Here is a 23,599-nt window from a genome sequence, read left to right as displayed (position 1 = left end):
GCATAGGCCTATATACAGTTGAAGTCGGAAGTTTACATACACTTAGGTTGGAGTCATTAAAACTTGTTTTTCAACCACTCCACAAATTTCTTGTTAAAAAACTATAGTGTTGGATAGTCGGTTAGGATATCTACTTTGTACATGACACAAGTAATTTTTCCAACAATTGTTTACAGACAGATTATTTCACTTATAGATCACTGTATCACAATTCCAGTGGGTCAGAAATATTGACTAAATTGACTGGGCCTTTAAACTGCTTGAAAAATTCCAGAAAATGATGTCATGGCTTTAGAAGCTTCTGATAGGCTAATTGACATTATTTGAGTCAATTGGAGGTATGCCTTTTTTATTTTTTTATTTCACCTTTATTTAACCAGGTAAGCCAGTTGAGAACAAGTTCTCATTTACAACTGCGACCTGGCCAAGATAAAGCAAAACAGTGCGATTAAAAACAACACAGAGTTACATATGGGATAAACAAAACATAAAGTGGATGTATTTCAAGGCCTACCTTCCAACTCAGTGCCTCTTTGCTTGACATCATTGGAAAATGAAAAGAAATCGGGCAAGAACTCAGAAAAAAAAATGTAGACCTCCACAAGTCTGGTTCATCCTTGGGAGCAATTTCCAAACGCCTGAAGGTACCAAGTTCATCTGTACAAACAATAGTACGCAAGTATAAACACCATGGGATCACACAGCCGTCATACCGCTCAGGAAGGAGACGCGTTCTGTCCTCCTAGAGATGAACGTACTTTGGTGCGAAAAGTGAAAATCAATCCCAGAACAACAGCAAAGGTCCTTGTGAAGATGCTGGAGGAAACCGGTACAAACGTATCTATATCCACAGTAAAACGAGTCCTATATCAACATAACCTGAAAGGCTGCTCAGCAAGGAAGAAGCCACTGCTCAAAAACCGCCATAAAAAAGCCAGACTACGGTTTGCAACTGCACATGGTGACAAAGATTGTACTTTTTGGAGAAATGTCCTCTGGTGTAATGAAACAGAAATAGAACTGTTTGGCCATAATGACCATCGTTATGTTTGGAGGAAAAAGGGGGTCCTTGCAAGCCGAAGAACACCATCCCAACTGTGAAGCACGGGGGTGGCAGCATCATGCTGTGGGGGTGCTTTGTTGCAGGAGGGACTGGTGCACTTCACAAAATAGATGGCGTCATGAGGAAGGAAAATTAGGTGGATATATTGAAGCAACATCTCAAGACATCAGTCAGGAAGTTAAAGCTTGGTCGCAAATGAGTCTTCCAAATTGACAACCCCAAGCATACTTCCAAAGTTGTGGCAAAATGGCTTAAGGACAATAAAGTCAAGGTATTGGAGTGGCCATCACAAAGCCCTGATCTCAATCCTATAGAATATATGTGGGCAGAACTGAAAAAGTGTGTGCGAGCAAGGAGGCCTACAAACCTGACTCAGTTACACCAGCTCTGTCAGGAGGATGGGCCAATATTCACCCAACTTATTGTGGGAAGCTTGTGGAAGGCTACCCAAAACATTTGACCCAAGTTAAACTATTTAAAGGCAATGCTACCAAATACTAATTGAGTGTATGTAAACTTCTGACCCACTGGGAATGTGATGAAATAAATAAAAGCTGAAATAAATAATTCTCTCTACTATTATTCTGCCATTTCACATTCTTAAAATAAAGTGGTGATCCTAACTGACCTAAGACTGAATTTTTACTAGGATTAAATGTCAGGAATTGTGAAACTGAGTTTAAATGTATTTGGCTAAGGTGTATGTAAACTTCCGACTTCAACTGTATGAGCCTAATCCAATTAAAATTGTGCCTTTATGCAACAGACAGCGTACCGCATATTACGCAGGGCAGAAAAACATACAAAAATGTAAGATATCTTTTGTACATAATTGGTGTAGCCTGTACCCCAAAATTAAACATTCATATTTGGCCTACATTTTATAGTGAATTTGTATTTGATTTTGAATAGCCTATTAATAGGGCATTTTTTTATAATTAATAGGCTGACCCATTCCCTTTAGCTACAGAATATCTCACGACTGTGCGTTTCGATCTCCTCCCCTCTCTCCTTCATTGCTTTCTCGAGCGCACATAGAGAGGGGCTGTCAACCGTTTAATGAAACATGTTTAGTTCTGAAAACATGTTACTAATGCTTTTTCTGGAACTGATTTCACTTGGTTTCCCAAGTGCACTGGGTAGCTGCAGGAACCGGGTTGGAGAGCCCATGGCATACAGAGTTTGGGTGAAATATCACCTGTCTCGCAGTGAGAGAGTGAAATAACCGGAGTAGCCTACCCCGCATGAGTGAAAAACAAACTGGTGGGGAAGTGGCCTCCATTCGAGTGCATACGGATGACATATCCTTTTGCCCCGGTTCCTGACCATTTGTATAATTGGCCATTTACTAATATGTAAAATTTGTTTAAATTAAGAATTACAAGATTACATTTAGATTAGTCTGATGGGTGAAAATATGATCACTTGATGAGATAACAGCGTGTGGAGCCTGAGGCAAGGAACAAGCTTTTTTGCAACTTTCTCAAATTATCAATAGCCTATAGTTGCATCATATCTTTTGATTTCTAAGATATTCTAAGGTTTGTGTCATTCACAACTAAAGTTGCCAAATAACTCTAAATATAGCGTATAGGACCTGTTTCAAATGATCACTTTTATGCTCAACACTGCAACTTCATATGCGCACTCGCTCCGGAATGGGAAAAATATCCTTTCTATTTTATTCAGCTAAGTTCAAATATATTCTTCTTACTATAAAATCATATAAGGTAATGGCACGGGACTTAAGCACATCTTGTCAGCTAAATGAACAAGCCTATGGCATGGCGCATAGCCAGATACCATACAGTAGGCCAACTCATTCTGTTCATCTGAAATATATTTTTCTTCAAATCATAATGTTTCTTTAGACCTGCCTAAAATATACATAACAAAAATATAAATGCAACATGTAATGCGTTGGTCCATTGTTTCATGAGCTGAAATAAAAGATCCCAGAAATCTTCCATATGCACAAAAAGCTTATTTCTGTAAAATGTTGTGCACATTTGTTTACATCCCTGTTAGTGAGCATTTCTCCTTTGCCAACATAATCCATCCACTTGACAGGTGTGGCATATCAAGAAGCTGATTAAACGGCATGATCATTACACAGGTGCACCTTGTGCTGGGGACAATAAAAGGCCACTTTAAAATGTGCAGTTTTGCCACACAACACAATGCTACAGAAGTTTTTACTGAGCGTGCAATTGGCATTCTGTCTGCAGTAATTTCCTCCAGAGCTGTTGCAAGAGAATTGGATGTTGAGTACTCTCCCATAAGCCGTCTCCAACGTTGTTTTAGAGAATTTGGCAGTACGTCCAACCGGCCTCACAAATGCAGACCACTTGTAACCACGCAAGCCCATGACCTCCACATCCTGCATCTTCACCTGCGGAATCGTCTGAGACCAGCCACCCGGACAGAAGATGAAACGGTGGGTTTGCACAACCGAAGAATTTCTGCACAAACTGTCAGAAGCCGTCTCAGGGAAGCTCATCTGCTTGGTCATCGTCCTCACCAGGGTCTTGACCTGACTGCAGTTCTGCGTCGTAACCGACTTCAGTGGCCAAATGCTCACCTTCAATGGCCACTGGCATGCAGGAGAAGTGTGCTCTTCACAGATTAATCCTGGTTTCAACTGTACCGGGCAGATGGCAGACGGCATGTATGGTGTCGTGTGGGCGAGGGGTTTGATGTCAACGTTGTGAACAGAGTGCCCCATGGTGGGGTTATGGTATGGGCAGGCATAAGCTATGGAAAACGAATACATTTTTAAAAATCGATGACAATTTGAATGCACAGAGATACTGTGACGAGATTCTGAGGCCCATTGTTGTGCCATTCATCCACTGCCATCACCTCATGTTTCAGCATAATGCACGGCCCCATGTCGCAAGGATCTGTACAGGATTTCTGGAAGCTGAAAATGTCCCAGTTCTTCCATGGCCTGCATACTCACCAGGCATGTCACCCATTGAGCAAATTTGGGATGCTCTGGATCGACGTGCTCAACAGCGTGTTCGAGTTCCCGCCAATATCCAGCAACTTCACACAGCCATTAAAGAGGAGTGGGGCAACATTCTAAAGGCCAGTCAACAGCCTGATGAACTCTATGCAACTCTATGCATTTGTCGTGCTGCATTAGGTGAATGGTGGTCACACCAGATACTGAATGCTTTTCTGATCCACGCCCCTACCGTTTAAAAAAAAAAAAAACCTCTACGGGATCGGTGTCCCGTATACGGGACGGTTGAGCAAATGTGCACTAATGTGATTAACATGACTGTTGTAAGTAACAGTAAACTTTCCAGGACATAGATTAACAAGCTTTCTGCCCATATAAGTCAAGTCTAACTGCACTGTCCAATTTACAGTAGCTATTACAGTGAAAAAATACCATGCTATTGTTTGAGTGCACAACAACAAAAAACTTGTACTTACATTCAGTAATCTTGCTCTGATTTGTCATCCTAAGGGTCCCAGAGATAAAATGTAGCATAGTTTTGTTTGATAAATTCAAGTTTTATATTCAAATGTAGGAACTGGGGTTCTACAGTTTGAATCCCTGCTGTCTCTGGCTCCACACCCACCCCGCCCGGCCATCTAGATGTGTGAAAGTTAGTGCATAAGCTAATGATCCATTTTGTATGACATTCCTGGGAGTGTAAACTTACATTTTGTATTACCATATCATTTTTGTATGTTCTCTATAGTTATGTACTTGAAAATGTATCAATTGACCAATTCGGCACATTTGGGTAGATTTAATACAAAACAGTCCAGTATTGCAATGCTTCACTGGATCAGTCTGAAACGTTGCACACACACTGGTGCCGTCTAGTGGACAATATCTAAATTGCGCCTAAACTGTAATATTATATTGTGGCCTTTCTCTTGCATTTCAAATATGATGAAACAAAAAAAGAACAAAAAACGCATGTTATCTTTCACCAGATCTAATGTGTTATGTTCTCCTACATTTTTTATTTCACATTTCCACAAACTTTCCTTTCAAATGGTATCAAGAATATGCATATCCTTGCTTCAGGTCCTGAGCTACAGGCAGGTAGATTTGGTTAATTAACGGTGAATTACAGCGAGACCGGCAATCTTTTGCATGACAATAACCGGCTGACAAAATGTAATGACCGGCACAGCTCTAGGCATAGGTACATGGCTTTTATAACATGGCCCCATAACACCTCTCTCTACCTGTGACAAAATATGTTTCAAATAGCCTTGCCCATATAGACGGTGGCCTGTTTCCATACAAAACTCCCAAACAAATAACTCTGCCTATGGACTAATTCCATAAGAACAAACGTGAGACCTTTTTGGAGATTTTTCCCAGAGAACTTCCGTTGTGTCATTCTGACGTGTAAAGAGTGATATCTCACAGAATAATCTTGTCTGGCATTTCTTGCTCCCATCTGACTCTCCATGTGGATGTTTCCAGGTACACTCCAGTGGGGCGCTCCTTCTTCTCCCCTCCAGAGGGCTACTACCACCCCCTGGGCGGAGGGAGGGAGGTGTGGTTTGGCTTCCATCAGTCGGTCCGTCCTGCCATGTGGAACATGATGCTCAACATCGATGGTAAGAGCCCTTTTAAGGGTTAGACTTAATTATCTTCTGACTGTTAGTCAATACATTGACTCAATAATTTAAAAAATCCCAGGCTATCAAATCAAATCAAATCAAATTTTATTGGTCACATGCGCCGAATACAACAGGTGCAGACATTACAGTGAAATGCTTACTTACAGCCCTTAACCAACAGTGCATTTATTTTAAACAAAAAAAGTAAGAATAAAACAACAAAAAAGTGTTGAGAAAAAAAAGAGCAGAAGTAAAATAAAGTGACAGTAGGGAGGCTATATATACAGTAAAATAAAGTGACAGTAGGGAGGCTATATATACAGTAAAATAAAGTGACAGTAGGGAGGCTATATATACAGTAAAATAAAGTGACAGTAGGGAGGCTATATATACAGGGGGGTACCGTTGCATAGTCAATGTGCGGGGGCACCGGCTAGTTGAGGTAGTTGAGGTAATATGTACATGTGGGTAGAGTTAGTGACTATGCATAAATAATTAACAGAGTAGCAGCAGCGTAAAAAGGATGGGGTGGGGGGGCAGTGCAAATATTCCGGGTAGCCATGATTAGCTGTTCAGGAGTCTTATGGCTTGGGGGTAGAAGCTGTTGAGAAGTCTTTTGGACCTAGACTTGGCACTCCGGTACCGCTTGCCGTGCGGTAGCAGAGAGAACAGTCTATGACTAGGGTGGCTGGAGTCTTTGACAATTTTGAGGGCCTTCCTCTGACACCGCCTGGTATAGAGGTCCTGGATGGAAGGGAGCTTTGCCCCAGTGATGTACTGGGCCGTACGCACTACCCTCTGTAGTGCCTTGCGGTCAGAGGCCAAGCAGTTGCCATACCAGGCGGTGATGCAACCAGTCAGGATGCTCTCGATGGTGCAGCTGTATAATTTTTTTGAGGATCTGAGGACCCATGCCAAATCTTTTTAGTCTCCTGAGGGGGAATAGGCTTTGTCGTGCCCTCTTCACGACTGTCTTGGTGTGTTTGGACCATGATAGTTCGTTGGTGATGTGGACACCAAGGAACTTGAAGCTCTCAACCTGTTCCACTACAGCCCCGTCGATGAGAATGGGGGCGTGCTCAGTCCTCTTTTTTTTCCCTGTAGTCCACAATCATCTCCTTTGTCTTGGTCACGTTGAGGGAGAGGTTGTTGTCCTGGCACCACACGGCCAGATCTCTGACCTCCTCCCTATAGGCTGTCTCATCGTTGTCGGTGATCAGGCCTACCACTGTTGTGTCGTCGGCAAACTTAATGATGGTGTTGGAGTCGTGCCTGGCCATGCAGTCATGGGTGAACAGAGAGTACAGGAGGGGGACTGAGCACGCACCCCTGAGGGGCCCCGTGTTGAGGATCAGTGTGGCAGATGTGTTGTTACCTACCCTTACCACCTGGGGGCGGCCCGTCAGGAAGTCCAGGATCCAGTTGCAGAGGGAGGTGTTTAGTCCCAGGATCCTTAGCTTAGTGATGAGCTTAGAGGGCACTATGGTGTTGAATGCTGAGCTGTAGTCAATGAATAGCATTCTCACGTAGGTGTTCCTCTTGTCCAGGTGGGAAAGGGCAGTGTGGAGTGCGATAGAGATTGCATCATCTGTGGATCTGTTGGGGCGGTATGCAAATTGGAGTGGGTCTAGGGTTTCTGGGATTATGCTGTTGATGTGAGCCATGACCAGTCTTTCAAAGCACTTCATGGCTACAGACGTCAGTGCTACGGGTCGGTAGTCATTTAGGCAGGTTATCTTAGAGTTCTTGGGCACGGGGACTATGGTGGTCTGCTTGAAACATGTTGGTATTACAGACTCAGTCAGGGACATGTTGAAAATGTCAGTGAAGACACTTGCCAGTTGGTCAGCACATGCTCGGAGTACACGTCCTGGTAATCTGTCTGGCCCTGCGGCCTTGTGAATGTTGACCTGCTTAAAAGTCTTACTCACATCGGCTACGGAGAGCGTGATCACATAGTCGTCCGGAGCAGCTGGTGCTCTCATGCATGCTTCAGTGTTGCTTGCCTCGAAGCGAGCATAGAAGTGGTTTAGCTCGTCTGGTAGGCTTGTGTCACTGGGCAGCTCGCGGCTGTGCTTCCCTTTGTAGTCTGTAATCGTTTTCAAGCCCTGCCACATCCGACGAGCGTCAGAGCCAGTGTAGTATGATTCAATCTTAGACCTGTATTGACTCTTTGCCTGTTTGATGGTTCGTCGGAGGTCATAGCGGGATTTCTTATAAGCGTCCGGGTTAGAGTCCCGTTCCTTGAAAGCGGCAGCTCTACCCTTTAGCTCAGTGCGGATGTTTCCTGTAATCCATGGCTTCTGGTTGGGGTATGTACGTACGGTCACTGTGGGGACGACATCATCGATGCACTTATTGATGAAGCCAGTGACTGATGTGGTGTACTCCTCAATGCTGTCTGAAGAATCCCGGAACATGTTCCAGTCTGTGCTAGCAAAACAGTCCTGTAGCTTAGCATCTGCGTCATCTGACCACTTTTTTATTAACCGAATCACTGGTGCTTCCTGCTTCAGTTTTTGCTTATAAGCAGGAATCAGGAGGATGGAGTTATGGTCAGATTTGCCAAATGGAGGGCGAGGGAGAGCTTTGTATGCGTCTCTGTGTGTGGAGTAAAGGTGGTCTAGAGTTTTTTCCCCTCTGGTTGCACATTTAACATGCTATGTGTGTGCTTGTACATTTTGTGTTGGAGTAATATAACATGGATTGATGGTTTCTTTGGTCATGAACCCTACATTTCCTTTGTCCCCCCACAGTCTCTGCCACCGCTTTCTACCGTGCCCAGCCTGTGATCGAGTTCATGTGCGAGGTGCTCGACATCCAGAACATCAACGAGCAGACCAAGCCACTCACCGACTCCCAACGCGTCAAGTTCACCAAGGAGATCCGAGGTGGGTGGGGACCTGCAGGTCAGACAAATGTTTTTACCATGTTTCTACACACCAAGGCTGCATCTGAAATGGCACCCTATAGACGTGTTAGCTGGCAACGTCACGAAAACAATGCGCACGCTTCAATGGGGCAGAAGTCTGTGTGTTGTGATTCTGGATGGCCAGAAAGCTAGCAACAATGACAAGAAGCTGCCATGTGTGGAATCGTAGGTGTCTCGTTTTATCTTGTTCTTGATACCATGTCTTGAGTTGACTGATGTCACGTCTATCCTAATATGGCAAAAATTCGCTAGCTAATGAACAACTGTAACGATGTATTTGAGACATTTAAATTTTTTGTCATTTAGCAGACGCTCTTATCCAGAGTGACTTACAGTTTTAGTGAGTGCATACATTTTTCATACTGGCCCCACGTGGGAATCGAACCCACAACCCTGGCGTTGCAAGCGCCATGCTCTACCAACTGAGCTACAGAAGGCCCTATGACGAGTGCTCATTGTGCAAATGAAGTTTTTTTTCAATAAATATTGGGAGACTAAATATAGTTTCAATGTTGTCAACAATCTAAGGCAACCCCATAGTTGCGTACGCGTCGGTTTTGTTGCTAAACAACCAAGCCGTCTATTCACTATATAATGCATTACTTTTGGGCCCTGGTCAAAAGTCGTGCACTACATGGGGAATAGGGTGACATTTCGGAGGTGCCCCACACCTTATTAGACGGCATCCACCCACCCAGACAATTGTACTGTACTACATGTTAGTGTACCTCCGGGTCGCGTGTCAAGTCCATTGCAATTCAGGAAGCTTGAGAATTGTGAAAAATCTTTACTGAAAATAAATTACCCTTTCTAACTCGTATCTCTTGACTTGGAATTTCAATGGATAGGAATTGAGATGGAATTGACACCCATCTGTGATGTACACCCATAATCTGCACTATGGGCTGAATCCTAACGTGAGATATGCATGCTTGACTCTTAACTTACTGTAACTTTTGTGTAAATCATGCATTGCTGTGAATGGGTTTTGAGTTATGCACAGCCATCCCAAGTTCGACTTAGGCCATGTTAAAAGGCAATCCGTCACCAATAAGAGCAAAACCACGGTCTTGCTCAACAGTCAAAGATGGAGTGACTCACCAACTGTCTATATTTTCAATGATGCTAAAATGTCAGTTTCAAACTCCACTCGTTATCTCTCCCATCTTTTTATTAGTCTGTGGCCCTATTTTGATGTGCTCTTCTGGGTGTTTCTATGTATATGTTTTTCGCTCTCAGGTCTGAAAGTCGAGGTCACCCACTGTGGTCAGATGAAGAGAAAGTATCGCGTGTGCAATGTGACTCGCCGCCCCGCCAGCCACCAAACGTAAGTGCTGCACTAGTTGCTACACATTCCAGTTAGCGTCTTCCACGTGTCCCTACGGCCCTAGCCGCCCTACGTGAAGTTTCTCTTCTGATTATATATTATTTTTTTTATCAACCTATGCTAAAATACAAACCATCTCGATCTCTTGATACAATATCATGTTGATGCAAAACCCAAGACAAGAAGCATTGCTCTTTTGGTTTATTAATATGGTGTATTATTATGTCCTTGTCTGCCTGTTGCTCAGGTTCCCTTTACAGTTGGAGAATGGCCAGGCCATGGAGTGTACAGTGGCTCAGTACTTCAAGCAGAAGTACAGCCTACAGCTCAAATACCCCCACCTGCCCTGCCTACAAGTGGGGCAGGAACAGAAGCACACTTATCTACCCCTGGAGGTGAGAGGGTGGCTCTAAAACACACACACACACCTCAAATTAACCCCTACTGTATGTATAGAGTACACAAGAGTTCGCTGCAAGTGATGTTTCTCTCACAGTGGTCTACCAAGCGTTCGTGGCTTTGACGAAATTACCTGAAGGCAACACTGATGCACTCATTGCACCTATGCATTTTCGTACCTAGGCATGGTCAGACTTTAGTTTCCAGCTTACTGCCGTTCATTAGGCACCAAATGGAAGCGGACGGAAACGGGAGTACCTGGACTTGTCCAATAAAAAACAATATTTTTCATGTTTTTCCATTACTTGAATACTGTGATAGAGGAAGGCCCTAAAAATGGTCAAAGACTCCAGCCACCCTAGTCATAGACTGTTCTCTCTGCTACCAAGCGGTACTGGAGTGCCAAGTCTAGGTCCAAAAGGCTTCTTAACAGCTTCTACCCCCAAGCCATAAGAGTCCTGAACAGCTAATCATGGCTACCCAGACTATTTGCCCCCCTCACCCCAACCCCCTCTTTTAAGCTGCTGCTACTCTGTTTATTATTTATGCATAGTCACTTTAACTCTACCCACATGTACATTTTTACCTCAATTACCTCGACTAACCAGTGCCCCCGCACATTGACTCTGTACCGGTACCCCCTGTATATAGCCTCCCTGGTGTTATTTTATTTTACTACTGCTCTTTAATTACTTGCTATTTTATATTTTTTTACTTATCCATTTTTTACTTAACACTTTATTTATTTTCTTAACTGCATTGTTGGTGAAGGGCTTGTAAGTAAGCATTTCACTGTACACCTGTTGTATTCGGCGCATGTGGCAAATCAAATTTGATTTGATATTCAGTAACTAACTATTCTGTCCGCATACAGGTTTGTAATATTGTGGCCGGGCAGCGCTGCATCAAGAAGCTGACAGATAACCAGACCTCCACCATGATCAAAGCTACAGCACGTTCTGCACCCGACAGGCAGGAAGAGATCAGCCGACTGGTGAGTGACTACTGCTCCCTCGGTGGTGGGAGTGTTAACTGCAACACAGGAAGTGGAGAGCTGTAGTCTGAGGCAGCCATGAGGTTTTTGCAAGGAAAATGCACTGTTGTGTCTTTTGAGTGTTAACCATGTCAGTGTTACTGTTTTCTAAAGATGTGTGGTTGTCCAGAAACGGTCCCCAGTCTTGAAACACCAACCTCAATACACGTATCTCTTGCCTGGCGTCATATGGTTTCCCTGCTCTGAATATTCCATGTCCCCCCCCAATTTCATAGAGGCTGGGTTGCTGTAAGGTAACCGTTTGTGTAAAAAGGGCTTTATGAATTGATTGATCCGTTACTGGTATTGCTGATGGTCGATTGAGGTAGAACTCTAAATGATTGATTCACAACTCAAAAAATGTGACCCATTACCTTGATTCTGTCCTTTTTGTAGCAACATTTGATATGGTGTTTTTTTCACATTGGTTAAAAGTAGAGACTCGGAGCTAGAACATTTTAAATCTTACACTGCAGTTGAGGAACAATGGGAAAGTAAATCTGCTTTGAAAGTTGATAAACTTGTAACCCCACCAGAAAATGGCCTGTGACTGTTTTGGTACACCTACTGGAGAGCTCTTCTTTGTCTACACCCATTCAGCATTGTTCACACCCTCTTAAGCCTTAGACCCACCCATCTCTTTAAGGATACATGTGTGAGGCCATGTGCTAAACAGAGTAAGGTAGTGTAGTTAACAACCAAAGATGAAGACTAAAAGTGTCGAAATTGGTAGTGAAAATTGAGCCAGTTGAGAACAAGTTCTCATTTACAACTGCGACCTGGCCAAGATAAAGCAAAGCAGTGCGATTTAAAAACAAAAGTTACATATGGGGTAAACAAAACAGTCAAAAATACAACAGAAAATATATATACAGTGTGTGCGAATGTAGTAAATTATGGAGGTAAGGCAATAAATAGGCCATAGTGCAAAATAGTTACAATTTCGTATTAACACTGGAATGATAGATGTGCAAAAGATGATGTGCAAATAGATACTGGGGTGAAAGTCATTGGCAGCAGAGAACTGGATGGAATGGCGGCCAAAGGAGGTGTTGGCTTTGGGGATGACCAGTGAGTTATACCTGCTGGAGCGCAGACTACGGGTGGGTGTTGCTATGGTGACCAGTGAGATAAGATAAGACGGGGAATTGCCTAGCAGTGCTTTATAGATGACATGGAGCCAGTGGGTTTGGCGACGAATATGTAGTGAGGACCAGCCAACAAGAGCATACAGGTCACAATGGTGGGTAGTATATGGGGCTTTGGTGACAAAACGGATAGCACTGTGATAGACTACATCCAATTTGCTGAGTAGAGTGTTGGAGGCTATTTTGTAAATGACATCGCCGAAGTCAAGGATTGGTAGGATAGTCCGTTTTACGAGGGCATGTTTGGCAGCATGAGTGAAGGAGGCTTTGTTGCGAAATAGGAAGCAGATTCTAGATCTAACTTTTGATTGGAGATGCTTAATGTGAGTCTGGAAGGAGAGTTTACAGTCTAACCAGACACCTAGGTATTTGTAGTTGTCCATGTACTCTAGGTCAGACCCGCCGAGAGTAGTGATTCTAGTCGGGTGGGCGGGTGCAAGCATCGTTCGGTTGAAGAGCATGCATATAGTTTTACTAGTATTTAAGAGCAGTTGGAGGCTACGGAAGGAGTGTTGTATGGCATTGAAGCTCGTTTGGAGGTTTGTTAACACAGTGTCCAATGAAGGGCCAGATGTATACAAAATGGTGTCGTCTGCATAGAGGTGGATCCGAGCGTCACCAGCAGCAAGAACAACATAATTGATATACACAGAGAATAGAGTCGGCCCAAGAATTGAACCCCCGTGGCACCCCCATAGACTGCCAGAGGTCCAGACAACAGGCCCTCCGATTTGACACATTGAACTCTATCTGAGAAGTAGTTGGTGAACCAGGCGAGGCAGTCATTTGAGAAACCAAGGCTATTTAGTCTGCCAATAAGAATGCGGTGGTTGACAGAGTCGAAAGCTTTGGCCAGGTCGATGAAGACGGCTGCGCAGTACTGTCTTTTATCGATCGCGGTTATAATATTGTTTAGGACCTTGAGCGCGGCTGAGGTGCACCCATGACCAGCTCAGAAACCGGATTGCATAGCGGAGAAGGTACGGTGGGATTCGAAATGGTCGGTGATCTGTTTTGTTAACTTGGCTTTCAAAAACTTTCGAAAGGCAGGGCAGGATGGATATAGGTCTGTAACAGTTTGGATCTAGAGTGTCACCCACTTTGAAGAGGGGGATGACCGCGGCAGCTTTCCAATCTCTGGGGATCTCAGACGTTACGAAAGAGAGGTTGAACAGGCTAGGAATGGGGGTTGCGACAATTTCGGCGGCTAATTTTAGAAAGAAAGGGTCCAGATTGTCTAGCCCAGCTGATTTGTAGGGGTCCAGATTTTTCAGCTCTTTCAGAACATCAGCTGTCTGAATTTGTGTAAAGGAGAAGCGGAGGGGGCATGGGCAAGTTGCAGCGGAGGGTGCAGAGCTGGTGGCCGGGGTAGTGGTAGCCAGGTGGAAAGCATGGCCAGCCGTAGCAAAATGCTTGTTGAAATTCTCGATTATTGTAGCTTTATCGGTGGTGACCCTGAAAAGTTGCATATCGCGGGGGCTGTTCGATGCTAATGCAGTACGCCACAGGATGTTTTTGTGGTCTTCACATTACCGTCTCTGGGAAACGCACACTATATCAAATATAATCAAAGTTGATTTGTCACATTCACAGGGTACAGTGAAATGGTTACTTGCATAGTCTTTTGTTTAGACCCATAATCCTAACCCATACTACTATGCACCGTGCATGAATCTGCAGGTACAGTGCATTGCAAAAGTATTCATCCCCCTTGGCGTTTTTCCTATTTTGGTACATTACAACCTGTAATTTTTATTTGGATTTCATGTAATGGACATACACAAAATAGTCCAAATTGGTGATTTTAATAACTTGTTTAAAAAAAATCGAAAACATAAATCACGGAAATGTATTGCTTGCATATGTATTCACCCCCTTTGCTATGAAGCCCCTAAATAAGATCTGGTGCAACCAATTACCTTCAGAAGTCACATAATTAGTTAGACTGCACACAGGTGGACTTTATTTAAGTGTCACATGATCTCAGTATATATACACCTGTTCTGAAAGGCCTCAGAGTCTGCAACACCTCTAAGCAAGGGGCACCACCAAGCAAGCGGCACCATGAAGCTCTCCAAACAGGTAAGGGACAAAGTTGTGGCGAAGTACAGATTAGGGTTGGGTTATAAAAAAATATCAGAAACTTTGAACATCCCACGGAGCACCATTTTTAAATCCATTATTTAAAAAATGGAAAGAATATGGCACCACAACAAACCTGCCAAGAGAGGGCCGTCACCAAAACTCACGGACCAGGCAAGGAGGGCATTAATCAGAGAGGCAACAAAGGGACCAAAGATAACCCTGAAGGAGCTGCAAAGCTCCACAGCGGAGATTGGAGTATCTGTCCATAGGATTACTTTAAGCTGTACACTCCACAGAGCTGGGCTTAGACATTTGGTGTTCGCCTAAAGGCATGTGGGAGACTCCCCAAACATATGGAAGAAGGTACTCTGGTCAGATGAGACTAAAATTGAGCTTTTTGGCCATCAAGGAAAACGCTATGTCTGGCGCAAACCCAACACCTCTCATCACCCCAAGAACACCATCCCCACAGTGAAGGATGGTGGTGGCAGCATCATGCTGTGGGGATGTTTTTCATCGGCAGGGACTGGGAAACTGGTCAGAATTAAGGAATAATGGATGGCGCTAAATACAGGGAAATTCTTGAGGGAAACCTGTTTCAGTCTTCCAGAGATTTGAGACTGGGATGGAGGTTCACCTTCCAGCAGGACAATGACCCTAAGCATATTGCTAAAACAACACTCGAATGGTTTAAGGGGAAACATTTAAATGTCTTGGAATGGCCTAGTCAAAGGCCAGACCTCAATCCAATTGAGAATCTGTGGTATGACTTAAATATTGCTGTACTCCAGCGGAACCCATCCAACTTGAAGGAGCTGGAGCAGTTTTGCCTTGAAGAATGGGCAGAAATCCCAGTGGCTAGATGTGCCAAGCTTATAGAGACATACCCCAAGAGACTTGCAGCTGTAATTGCTGCAAAATGTGGCTCTACAAAGTATTGACTTTTTTGGGGGGGGGGTGAATAGGTATGCACGCTCAACTTCTGTTTCTTTTTGTCTTATTTCTTGTTTGTTTCACAATTTAAAAAAAATATTTTGCATCTTCAAAGTGGTAGGCATGTTGTGTAAATGATACAAACCCCCCAAAAATGTATTGTAATTCCAGGTTGTAAGGCAACAAAATAGGAAAAATGCAGAGGGGGGTGAATACTTTCGCAAGCCACGGTAGCTAAAGCTAACCAACTAGGTTCAATGTTAGCTAGCTAACATTAGGCTATAACTAGCAATGCAAATGGTTTTCTGAGATACTAATAATATTGCTACACAGCTCATACACGTAACGTTTGCTAACAAGCCAGCCAGCTAACGTTAGCTAGCTAACAGTACGCTTTAACTTGCAATAAACTACTTTCTGACAAAATTTGAAATGTATAATATCAGAAAATGTAGCTAGACTCTTAACCGTATACATGGATAAACGCTTCTCCCTCTGTCATGGATGCCATGGTTTCCCTTAGTTTGAATACTTATTCTGGGAGACAGGTGTTTTATACAACAGCCTTCTGTGTTCTCTTTTTGACTCCCACCGCATTTGCCATCATACTCTACCGGACATTCCACTGATTTCAAAACTCGGTCAACTTCTTCTGTGACAACATTGTTGATCGCCGTTTCTTCCCCATCACTGTCATCAGAAGACTCTACGATGTTAACCTGGAAGCCTTCCGCACCAATGTGTCGGAGGAAACGCCGTCCAACTGTCGACCCAAGTACGCTTGCAGGTGCTGCGATGCAGTGCCTTAGACCGCTGCGCTACTCGGGAGGGCACACTAGACTTGTAATTTAACAAAAACAATTATTCGTATTTACAGATGGCATACAAGTTTGTTATTAAGGCACATGAAAGTTCACGTTTTTCTTGGCAAAAAAACACATTTCCTGTGAAGTAGTGACGTGCGACATATGCCTAGCTTCCTGCAGCGGGTCACAAATACTCTAGACACTAGCAGGAAATCCAAGTCTTCTCTGCTTGCCTAACCCCTTTCCTCCTTTTCACACCACCCTCTCTCACTTCGCCCCCCCCAGGTCAAAAGCAACAGCATGGTCGGCGGTCCCGACCCCTACCTGAAGGAGTTTGGCATCGTGGTGCACAACGACATGACTGAGGTGACGGGCCGAGTCCTCCCAGCGCCCATGCTGCAGTATGGGGGCCGGGTGAGTACCGACACTGGGCGGGACTGTGGCAGGGTGAGTACTGGGGCACCGGGCTGGGCCAATCTATCACGGGAGGGAAGGGCTGTGTGTGTGTGTGTGTGTGTGTGAGAAAGAAAAGGGTGAGTGGACTATCCAAGGGGAGGAGGATGAGACTTCATGCCACACAGCACATATAATTAAATGATATAACCCTTACCAAAAAAACAGGCTTGTGGCAAACCTTTGGCCAATTTGCTGCACATTTGCTCCAACCTCTTATTTTCACATGCAAATTAGTTTTGTGGCAAACTTTTGCGCCGACTTGTGAACTTCTGGCAAGCAATTCTGGGAAACTTGTGGCGAACATTCTACTATTTGCTGCAAGCTCGGTGTGAATATGCAAATTAAATCAGGTTTTTGGTTACTGTGTGTTAACAACTTTGAAATGTTGTATCTACATAATCACATATAGGCCAAACTTTAAATGAACTTGCTTCTCACAGAGGACTAGACTAAACTAAACATACTGAATATACTAAACAACAAGTCTTAACAGAGAAAAATAAATCCAATACAACTTGAAATCATCAGCATGCTAATGAAGAAAAGAGCAAAGACTGGATTGACTTTGGAAAAACGTGGTCAGCTGTTACAAAGCTGCCTTGATGTTGCTATGCTTCTCACTGAAACTGCCGTTCTATATATTTTTCAGCAAGGAAACAATGTTTCTGCCTTGTATAAATGCTATATAAACAAACGATGTAGCTAGCATAAACTGGGACTTAGGCCTACTAAATCTACTTTTAAATGTGTGGCCAACTGTTTCTAGAGCCACAGTATACACTATTTTATGCAACAATATACAAGCCTCAACACAATTGATTTAAAACTAATCAACTAATTATGATAATCAATCTAGACTGGGGCCTTCAGCATTAAGAGACAGTTGTCAACTAGTTGTCTCTTCTTCCTGACTCGGGTGTATAAGGCTTGGGTGGAAGAAAAGTAACATAGAATTGAGTTATGCCTAATATGGCAATTCATATTTTTCCAAAATGAATTATTGTTAACTTACATCTCAAAGCCATACATGCAAGAAGCCTTGACCTGGTGCATACATACACTGAGTGTACAAAACATTAAGAACACCTACCTAATATTGAGTTGCACCCACCCCTTTGCCCTCCAGAACAGCCTCATTTCATCAGGGCATGGACTCTACAAGGGGTCAAAAGTGTTCCACAGGGATGCTAGCCCATGTTGACGCTGATGCTTCCCACAGTTGTCAAGTTGACTGGATGTCCTTTGGGTGGTGGATCATTCTTGATACACACGGTAAACTGTTGAGCATGAAAAACCCACTAGTGTTGCAGTTCTTGACACAAACCGGTGCGCCTGGCATCTACTACCATACCCCGTTCATAGCCACTTCAATCTTTTGTCTTAACCATTCACCCTCTGAATGGCACACATACACAATCCATGCCTCAAGGCTTAAAAATCCTTCTTTAACCGGTCTCCTCCCCTTAATCTACACTGATTTGAAATGGATTTAACAAGTGACATCAAATAAGGTATCATAGCTTTCACCTGGATACACCTGGTCAGTCTCATGGAAAGAGCAATTGCTCTTAATGTTTTGTATACTCAGAATAATACATGCATTTGCTTAACTTATCAAGCTTGACGACGATACACATTTATCACTAAAAAAAAAAGTGTTATGAGTGAGTGCGCCACAAACATCTTTCCAGGGTGTTGATGCATCCTCCTCCCAATACAGCCGCTTCCAACACCACAGGTAGGGGAAGGGTATCCTTCTGCAAAAGTCAAGTCTTGCTTTGATTATATTGTTGCTACTTTATCTGTTGTGCTAGCTAACATGCTACTGAACAGTGACACTAGCATGTTATTAAAATACAGCAACGTATTCACCAAAAAATATGTGTTTAGGCAAACATCTGCAAACTTCTGGCAACATTATGTGGCACACTATTTAGTTTCTGTGAATTTGTGGCAAATTTGCAGCAAAGTTTGCAGCAAAATAAATATTTTTGTAAAGGGACCTTCATCCCTGAAGGGCAGTTATTATTGCATATTATATGTAGGCTATATACATGGTCTCTACATAATAAGTTCTGTACAGTCTTTATATAATGTTTGGTAAGAAAAACATGTAAAACCGCATGTTCCATATGGATAATTGGGCTGAACTTGGCTTGAAATTGCACGTTAGAGAAACATTTGGTCACTGAAATAGCTTTTAATCAGGATGTAGTAAAAGTTTTGGCACAGTATTGCTGGGTTATATGCATTTTATTGGGCCTATTTACAGTTTCTTGAGTGGTTTGGACTTCTGCCTGCTGGGTAATGGAGTATTATCGTCATCCTCTGAAATGTGGACTGATTGCTTTTCTCGTCGCACTTAACTATTCATTTGTATGACTGACATCTTTCAGCCCTTTTAACTGTTATTGTTATATTGTTGTAGCTGTAATAGGTTTGTGATGGGAAAAGCAACTGTCCTTGTATTCTTTTGTCACTCCATCACTGTGTTATCATGCTTATGTTTATAATATGTTGCTGTAATTACAGTGGAAAGCTTTGATAATCATCACTTATCGTTTCACTGATAACCTTTCTCTAACATCACTGGCTGTTAATTTGATGTGATATGCACGACTGTATTAGTATTGAGTGTAATCACAATCTAATGTATATGTGATTCAATGCTGGATCAGCCCACCAGTTTTCAGGGCTTTTTCATTCTTGAACTGCACATTTGTAAATGTATAGTTTGCTGGAGAATACCATATGGTTGCCTAATTGTTTCAAGAGAGGGTAGCCTAACTCGACACAATGCAAAATTGAAGCAGAGACGCTACAGGCCCTGAACACTGGAGGAACTGCTATTCATAGCTAGAATGATCTGATAATATCTGGGCCTGTATCCACGAAGCGTCTCGGGAGTAGGAGTGTTGATCTAGGATCTGTCCAAACAATCTTATTATTCATTATGAACTGAAAAGCAAAACTGATCCTAGATCAGCAGTGGCACTCTTACTCTGAGAAGCTTTGTGACTACGAACCCTGATATATCTTGTTGTACAATAGTAACCATGATGGTCATGTCTATTCTATACATGAATGTTCTGCCCTGTTGAATAAGCTTCTGGTGCTGTCTAGCACGTGGAGGGTTTGCCTGTAGGCTATGGGATTGTGTGTGTGTGTAACAGGAGCTTACGGTAGAACTGTCCTCAAACCACAGATCTAGGGTCAGATTCTCCTACCCCCCCCCCAATCCTAATCACCCCCATTTAGTCATATGTCAAAGGATCTGACCCTGTATCAGTGGTAAGTGGCAACTTCTACCCGCAACGTGTGTGTGTGTGTGTGGTGCGGGCGGGGGACTTGGATCTGCTGTGTCGGCTGGTTAAACCGGGGGGTTCACTAAGAGCGTAGGGACTCTCTCCGCAGAATAAGACCGTGGCCACGCCCAACCAGGGCGTGTGGGACATGCGGGGGAAGCAGTTCTACGCCGGGATAGAGATCAAGGTGTGGGCCGTGGCCTGCTTCGCCCCACAGAAACAGTGCAGAGAGGACCTGCTCAAGTGAGTAATCTGCCCATCAACCTTGGTAGACACACCACTCCACCCACAAATACCCATAGCCCTCCTTAGTCTGTGTGGTGACCATGACTCATTTTAGGCCAAAATCCAAACTTGAGATCTGTGGGCTTATCTAAAAAATTATTCAAATCTCCCAATGATGTACGCAAACTTGTTGAGCAAATGTATCTTAAGTTAGGATTTGGACTACAAAACTTCCAACTTATTGTTCAACAGTTTGAATGCAGTATTCTGGCTCTAGTCTACATTCCCTAAAGGTTTGTTCATGGTTCTCTAGGAGCTTCACAGACCAACTGAGGAAGATCTCGAAGGATGCGGGGATGCCCATCCAGGGCCAGCCATGTTTCTGTAAATACGCCCAGGGAGCGGACAGCGTGGAGCCCATGTTCAAACACCTCAAGCTGTCCTATGTGGGACTGCAGCTCATCGTGGTCATCCTACCCGGCAAAACCCCTGTCTACGGTAAGAATCATTTTGACAGTTTGTTTGGGAAATCTATTCTTATGTTGAAAGAAAGGGCAAACTAACTTCAATTAGTCTCTGTCTCTTCCTAGTGTCTTTTTATGGATTTCCTCTGTCTTATGGTTTTGCATGATTTGCATAAAATATTTGATCAATTGAATTGGAAGGATTGAAAATGGCGGTAGGGGAAAGAACACCCCTCAATTTCCACTAGTGACTTGAGGAACACCAGTTCACTCCTCATGCTTAAAATGTTAAGAACCAATCTGCTAGCTACTGTTTTCACATTGCATTTGAGATTATTAGAGCTAAATTATTATTGTTCTGTGGTCCTGGTACCACAGCGGAGGTGAAGCGGGTAGGAGACACTCTCCTGGGCATGGCCACTCAGTGTGTCCAGGTGAAGAACGTGGTGAAGACATCCCCCCAGACCCTCTCCAACCTCTGCCTCAAGATCAACGCCAAGCTGGGCGGCATCAACAATGTCCTGGTGCCCCATCAGAGGTGGCAACAACACACACACACACACACACACACACACACACACACACACACACACACACACAATGTATTCTGTATTGTGCCAAAGACTTATACCTCCTCTCTGAGAGCAAAGCACGCATACACACACCGTAAACTCTGTACCTTTATTTTATTTGACATCTCTGTCCTTTTTTTTTTTTTTTTTTAACAACCTCTACTCCCCCAGACCCTCTGTGTTCCAGCAACCTGTCATCTTCCTAGGGGCGGACGTCACTCACCCTCCAGCCGGCGACGGCAAGAAGCCCTCCATCGCAGCGGTGGTGGGCAGCATGGACGGCCACCCCAGCCGCTACTGTGCCACGGTGCGCGTGCAGACGTCGCGCCAGGACCTGTCCCAGGAGCAACTGTACAGCCAGGAGGTCATCCAGGACCTGACCAATATGGTGCGCGAGCTGCTCATCCAGTTCTACAAGTCAACGCGCTTCAAGCCCACACGCATCATCTACTACCGCGGTGGTGTGTCTGAGGGCCAAATGAAACAGGTGACTGGGAGGGTGATGCTTGTCTGTGTGGTGTTTTGGTTCATTAGGTTTTCAGTTTTCTCTCCCTGTACTGAATTGACCATTTGAATTACATTACAAAATGGTTTCTTATATTGAGTCGGTGGCTGGTTAACCCTTTGAGTAGTGAGTGTTCTTTGATGAAATTTCAGTCTAAATAAGGGTTTAATTCACAGCCCTTTTGCGATACCTTAAGTGACATAAAAGGTAGCATATGCTATCAGTACTCCTTAAAGGGTTTAGAAGGTACCGGACAGTGTTAATCTTGGCATTTTTGGCATTTGAACAATGATTTAGTCTAGTTATCAAAATGAAAATAATGGGACATTTTAGTCAACTAAATGCCCTTTCATGTTAGTCACATCACATGATATTGCCTAATTAACCTATAGTAAACATAAATCACTGACTTCCGTGTGCACAAACATGCATAGCCTTGTCCTACCAACATATCTTTCTGCATAACATTGGCAGAAGAACGCATTACTCAGCAGCAGATAAAAAAATCCCACCCCTTGACCGGGCTCCAGAGGAACATTTCCCCTTGCCACAAACTTTTTCAGTTGGTGGCACCAGCCCATGATTTAGTCGCTCAAATTCTTTCCCGCAGCGTCAAGCAATAGAAAACAATGAATCACCTTAAGTCATTCACAGTGCTTTAGATTGTAATAGACTACTGAGATGGTAGGCTATTCAAGAAATAAGTAGTTTCATCTAACATGTCCAAGCAGGAATGCATCATTGAAGATATTTTGACGTGAAACCTAATCAAGTGATTGTCATGTATTGTGACAATAGGGTATTGTTATATTTTACTTTTAAAATAGGGCTTCTGAATTTTGTTGTTCAATAGAGATGAATTTGCCTAAATCTTTATGTGCACTAATATCATAGGGGTCTAATTCACCACGAGGAAGTGAAAACTCAAAACACATGAGCTAGATCGCTAACACTAAATATAATACCCACTGCTAGTAGTCATGTATTCATCTAACAGTCAATTGAATGTCCTAAAAAAACGTTGTAGCCTGCAACCCTATGCACTCGCAATGGCCGACGCGCATTTCACGCGCTTCCCCATCAAAATCTGTCAGTGTTTTTGCATTGGCTGTGTCTCAATCCACCACATCCACCGATGTCGCCCTTCCGCATCTGCGGTGAAAGGTGGCAGAGCAACAGCGGTGTTTGTCAGACCATGAGACATCCCGAAAATCGGTCTTTTCACAAATGTCTGTAGCGCCCGAAAGTTTTGGCCTACTAAATATTACGGTGTTTGATGGTGTTCGCCGTTTTGCTCTACGACTCTCGCAAGCGTCACGGGACTCGATTTGACTGCTTCGTCTGTCTGTAGCGTCCGAACAGTTTGGCCTACACCATTCTATGGAAAGGCGAGTCTCATGAGCACGCACATGTTGGTTGTTTTGGTCAAGGACGAACACAAGCCTCAAGACTCATCTGAAGGTACCCCGGTACGAGTTAAAGAAATGAATGGAAGTAGTTTAGTGCCTAAAATAAGGGGTTAAATAGGGGTAAAAATAATTTGTGTAAATATATTTTTATACCTTAAGGGGTCTTAAAATGTAAAATCAAAGAGGTAAATGACCCTCAAACCACAGGTAAATGTAAGTATTTGATCACCTACCAATCAGTAAGAATTCCGGCTCTCACAGACCTGTTAGTTTTTCTTTAAGAAGCCCTTCTGTTCTCCACTCATTACCTGTATTAACTGCACCTGTTTGAACTCGTT

The 23,599-nt window shown here is 43.5% G+C and overlaps 1 protein-coding gene and 1 non-coding gene across 8 annotated transcripts in view; both read left to right on the top strand.

Annotated features, from left to right (window-relative positions):
* LOC121586382 (protein argonaute-4) overlaps positions 1 to 23,599 on the top strand; it is a 36,750-nt gene that overhangs the window by 8,082 nt on the left and 5,069 nt on the right. For 2 of the 7 annotated variants that reach the window (XM_041903013.2, XM_041903012.2), the window contains exons 5-14: positions 5,523 to 5,659; positions 8,419 to 8,553; positions 9,834 to 9,921; positions 10,169 to 10,316; positions 11,195 to 11,314; positions 16,611 to 16,772; positions 20,181 to 20,329; positions 20,625 to 20,809; positions 21,154 to 21,313; positions 21,519 to 21,834. In XM_041903013.2, coding sequence (XP_041758947.1) covers positions 5,523 to 5,659; positions 8,419 to 8,553; positions 9,834 to 9,921; positions 10,169 to 10,316; positions 11,195 to 11,314; positions 16,611 to 16,772; positions 20,181 to 20,329; positions 20,625 to 20,809; positions 21,154 to 21,313; positions 21,519 to 21,834 — 1,600 coding nt within the window. Of the gene's footprint in view, positions 1 to 5,522; positions 5,660 to 8,418; positions 8,572 to 9,833; positions 9,922 to 10,168; positions 10,317 to 11,194; positions 11,315 to 16,610; positions 16,773 to 20,180; positions 20,330 to 20,624; positions 20,810 to 21,153; positions 21,314 to 21,518; positions 21,835 to 23,599 lie in introns of all 7 variants that reach the window. The other 5 variants (XM_041903010.2, XM_041903009.2, XM_041903014.2 and 2 more) reach the window with 4 other exon arrangements.
* On the top strand, positions 10,395 to 10,478 carry LOC121586979. Its single transcript, XR_006003992.1, has one exon. It is a non-coding gene; the product is annotated as a small nucleolar RNA SNORD35 (small nucleolar RNA).

Source organism: Coregonus clupeaformis, chromosome 17, assembly GCF_020615455.1.
Source record: "Coregonus clupeaformis isolate EN_2021a chromosome 17, ASM2061545v1, whole genome shotgun sequence".
Lineage (NCBI taxonomy): Eukaryota > Metazoa > Chordata > Actinopteri > Salmoniformes > Salmonidae > Coregonus > Coregonus clupeaformis.
Note: the sequence above shows the minus strand (reverse complement) of the source record. Positions and strands in the feature narration are given on the sequence as shown.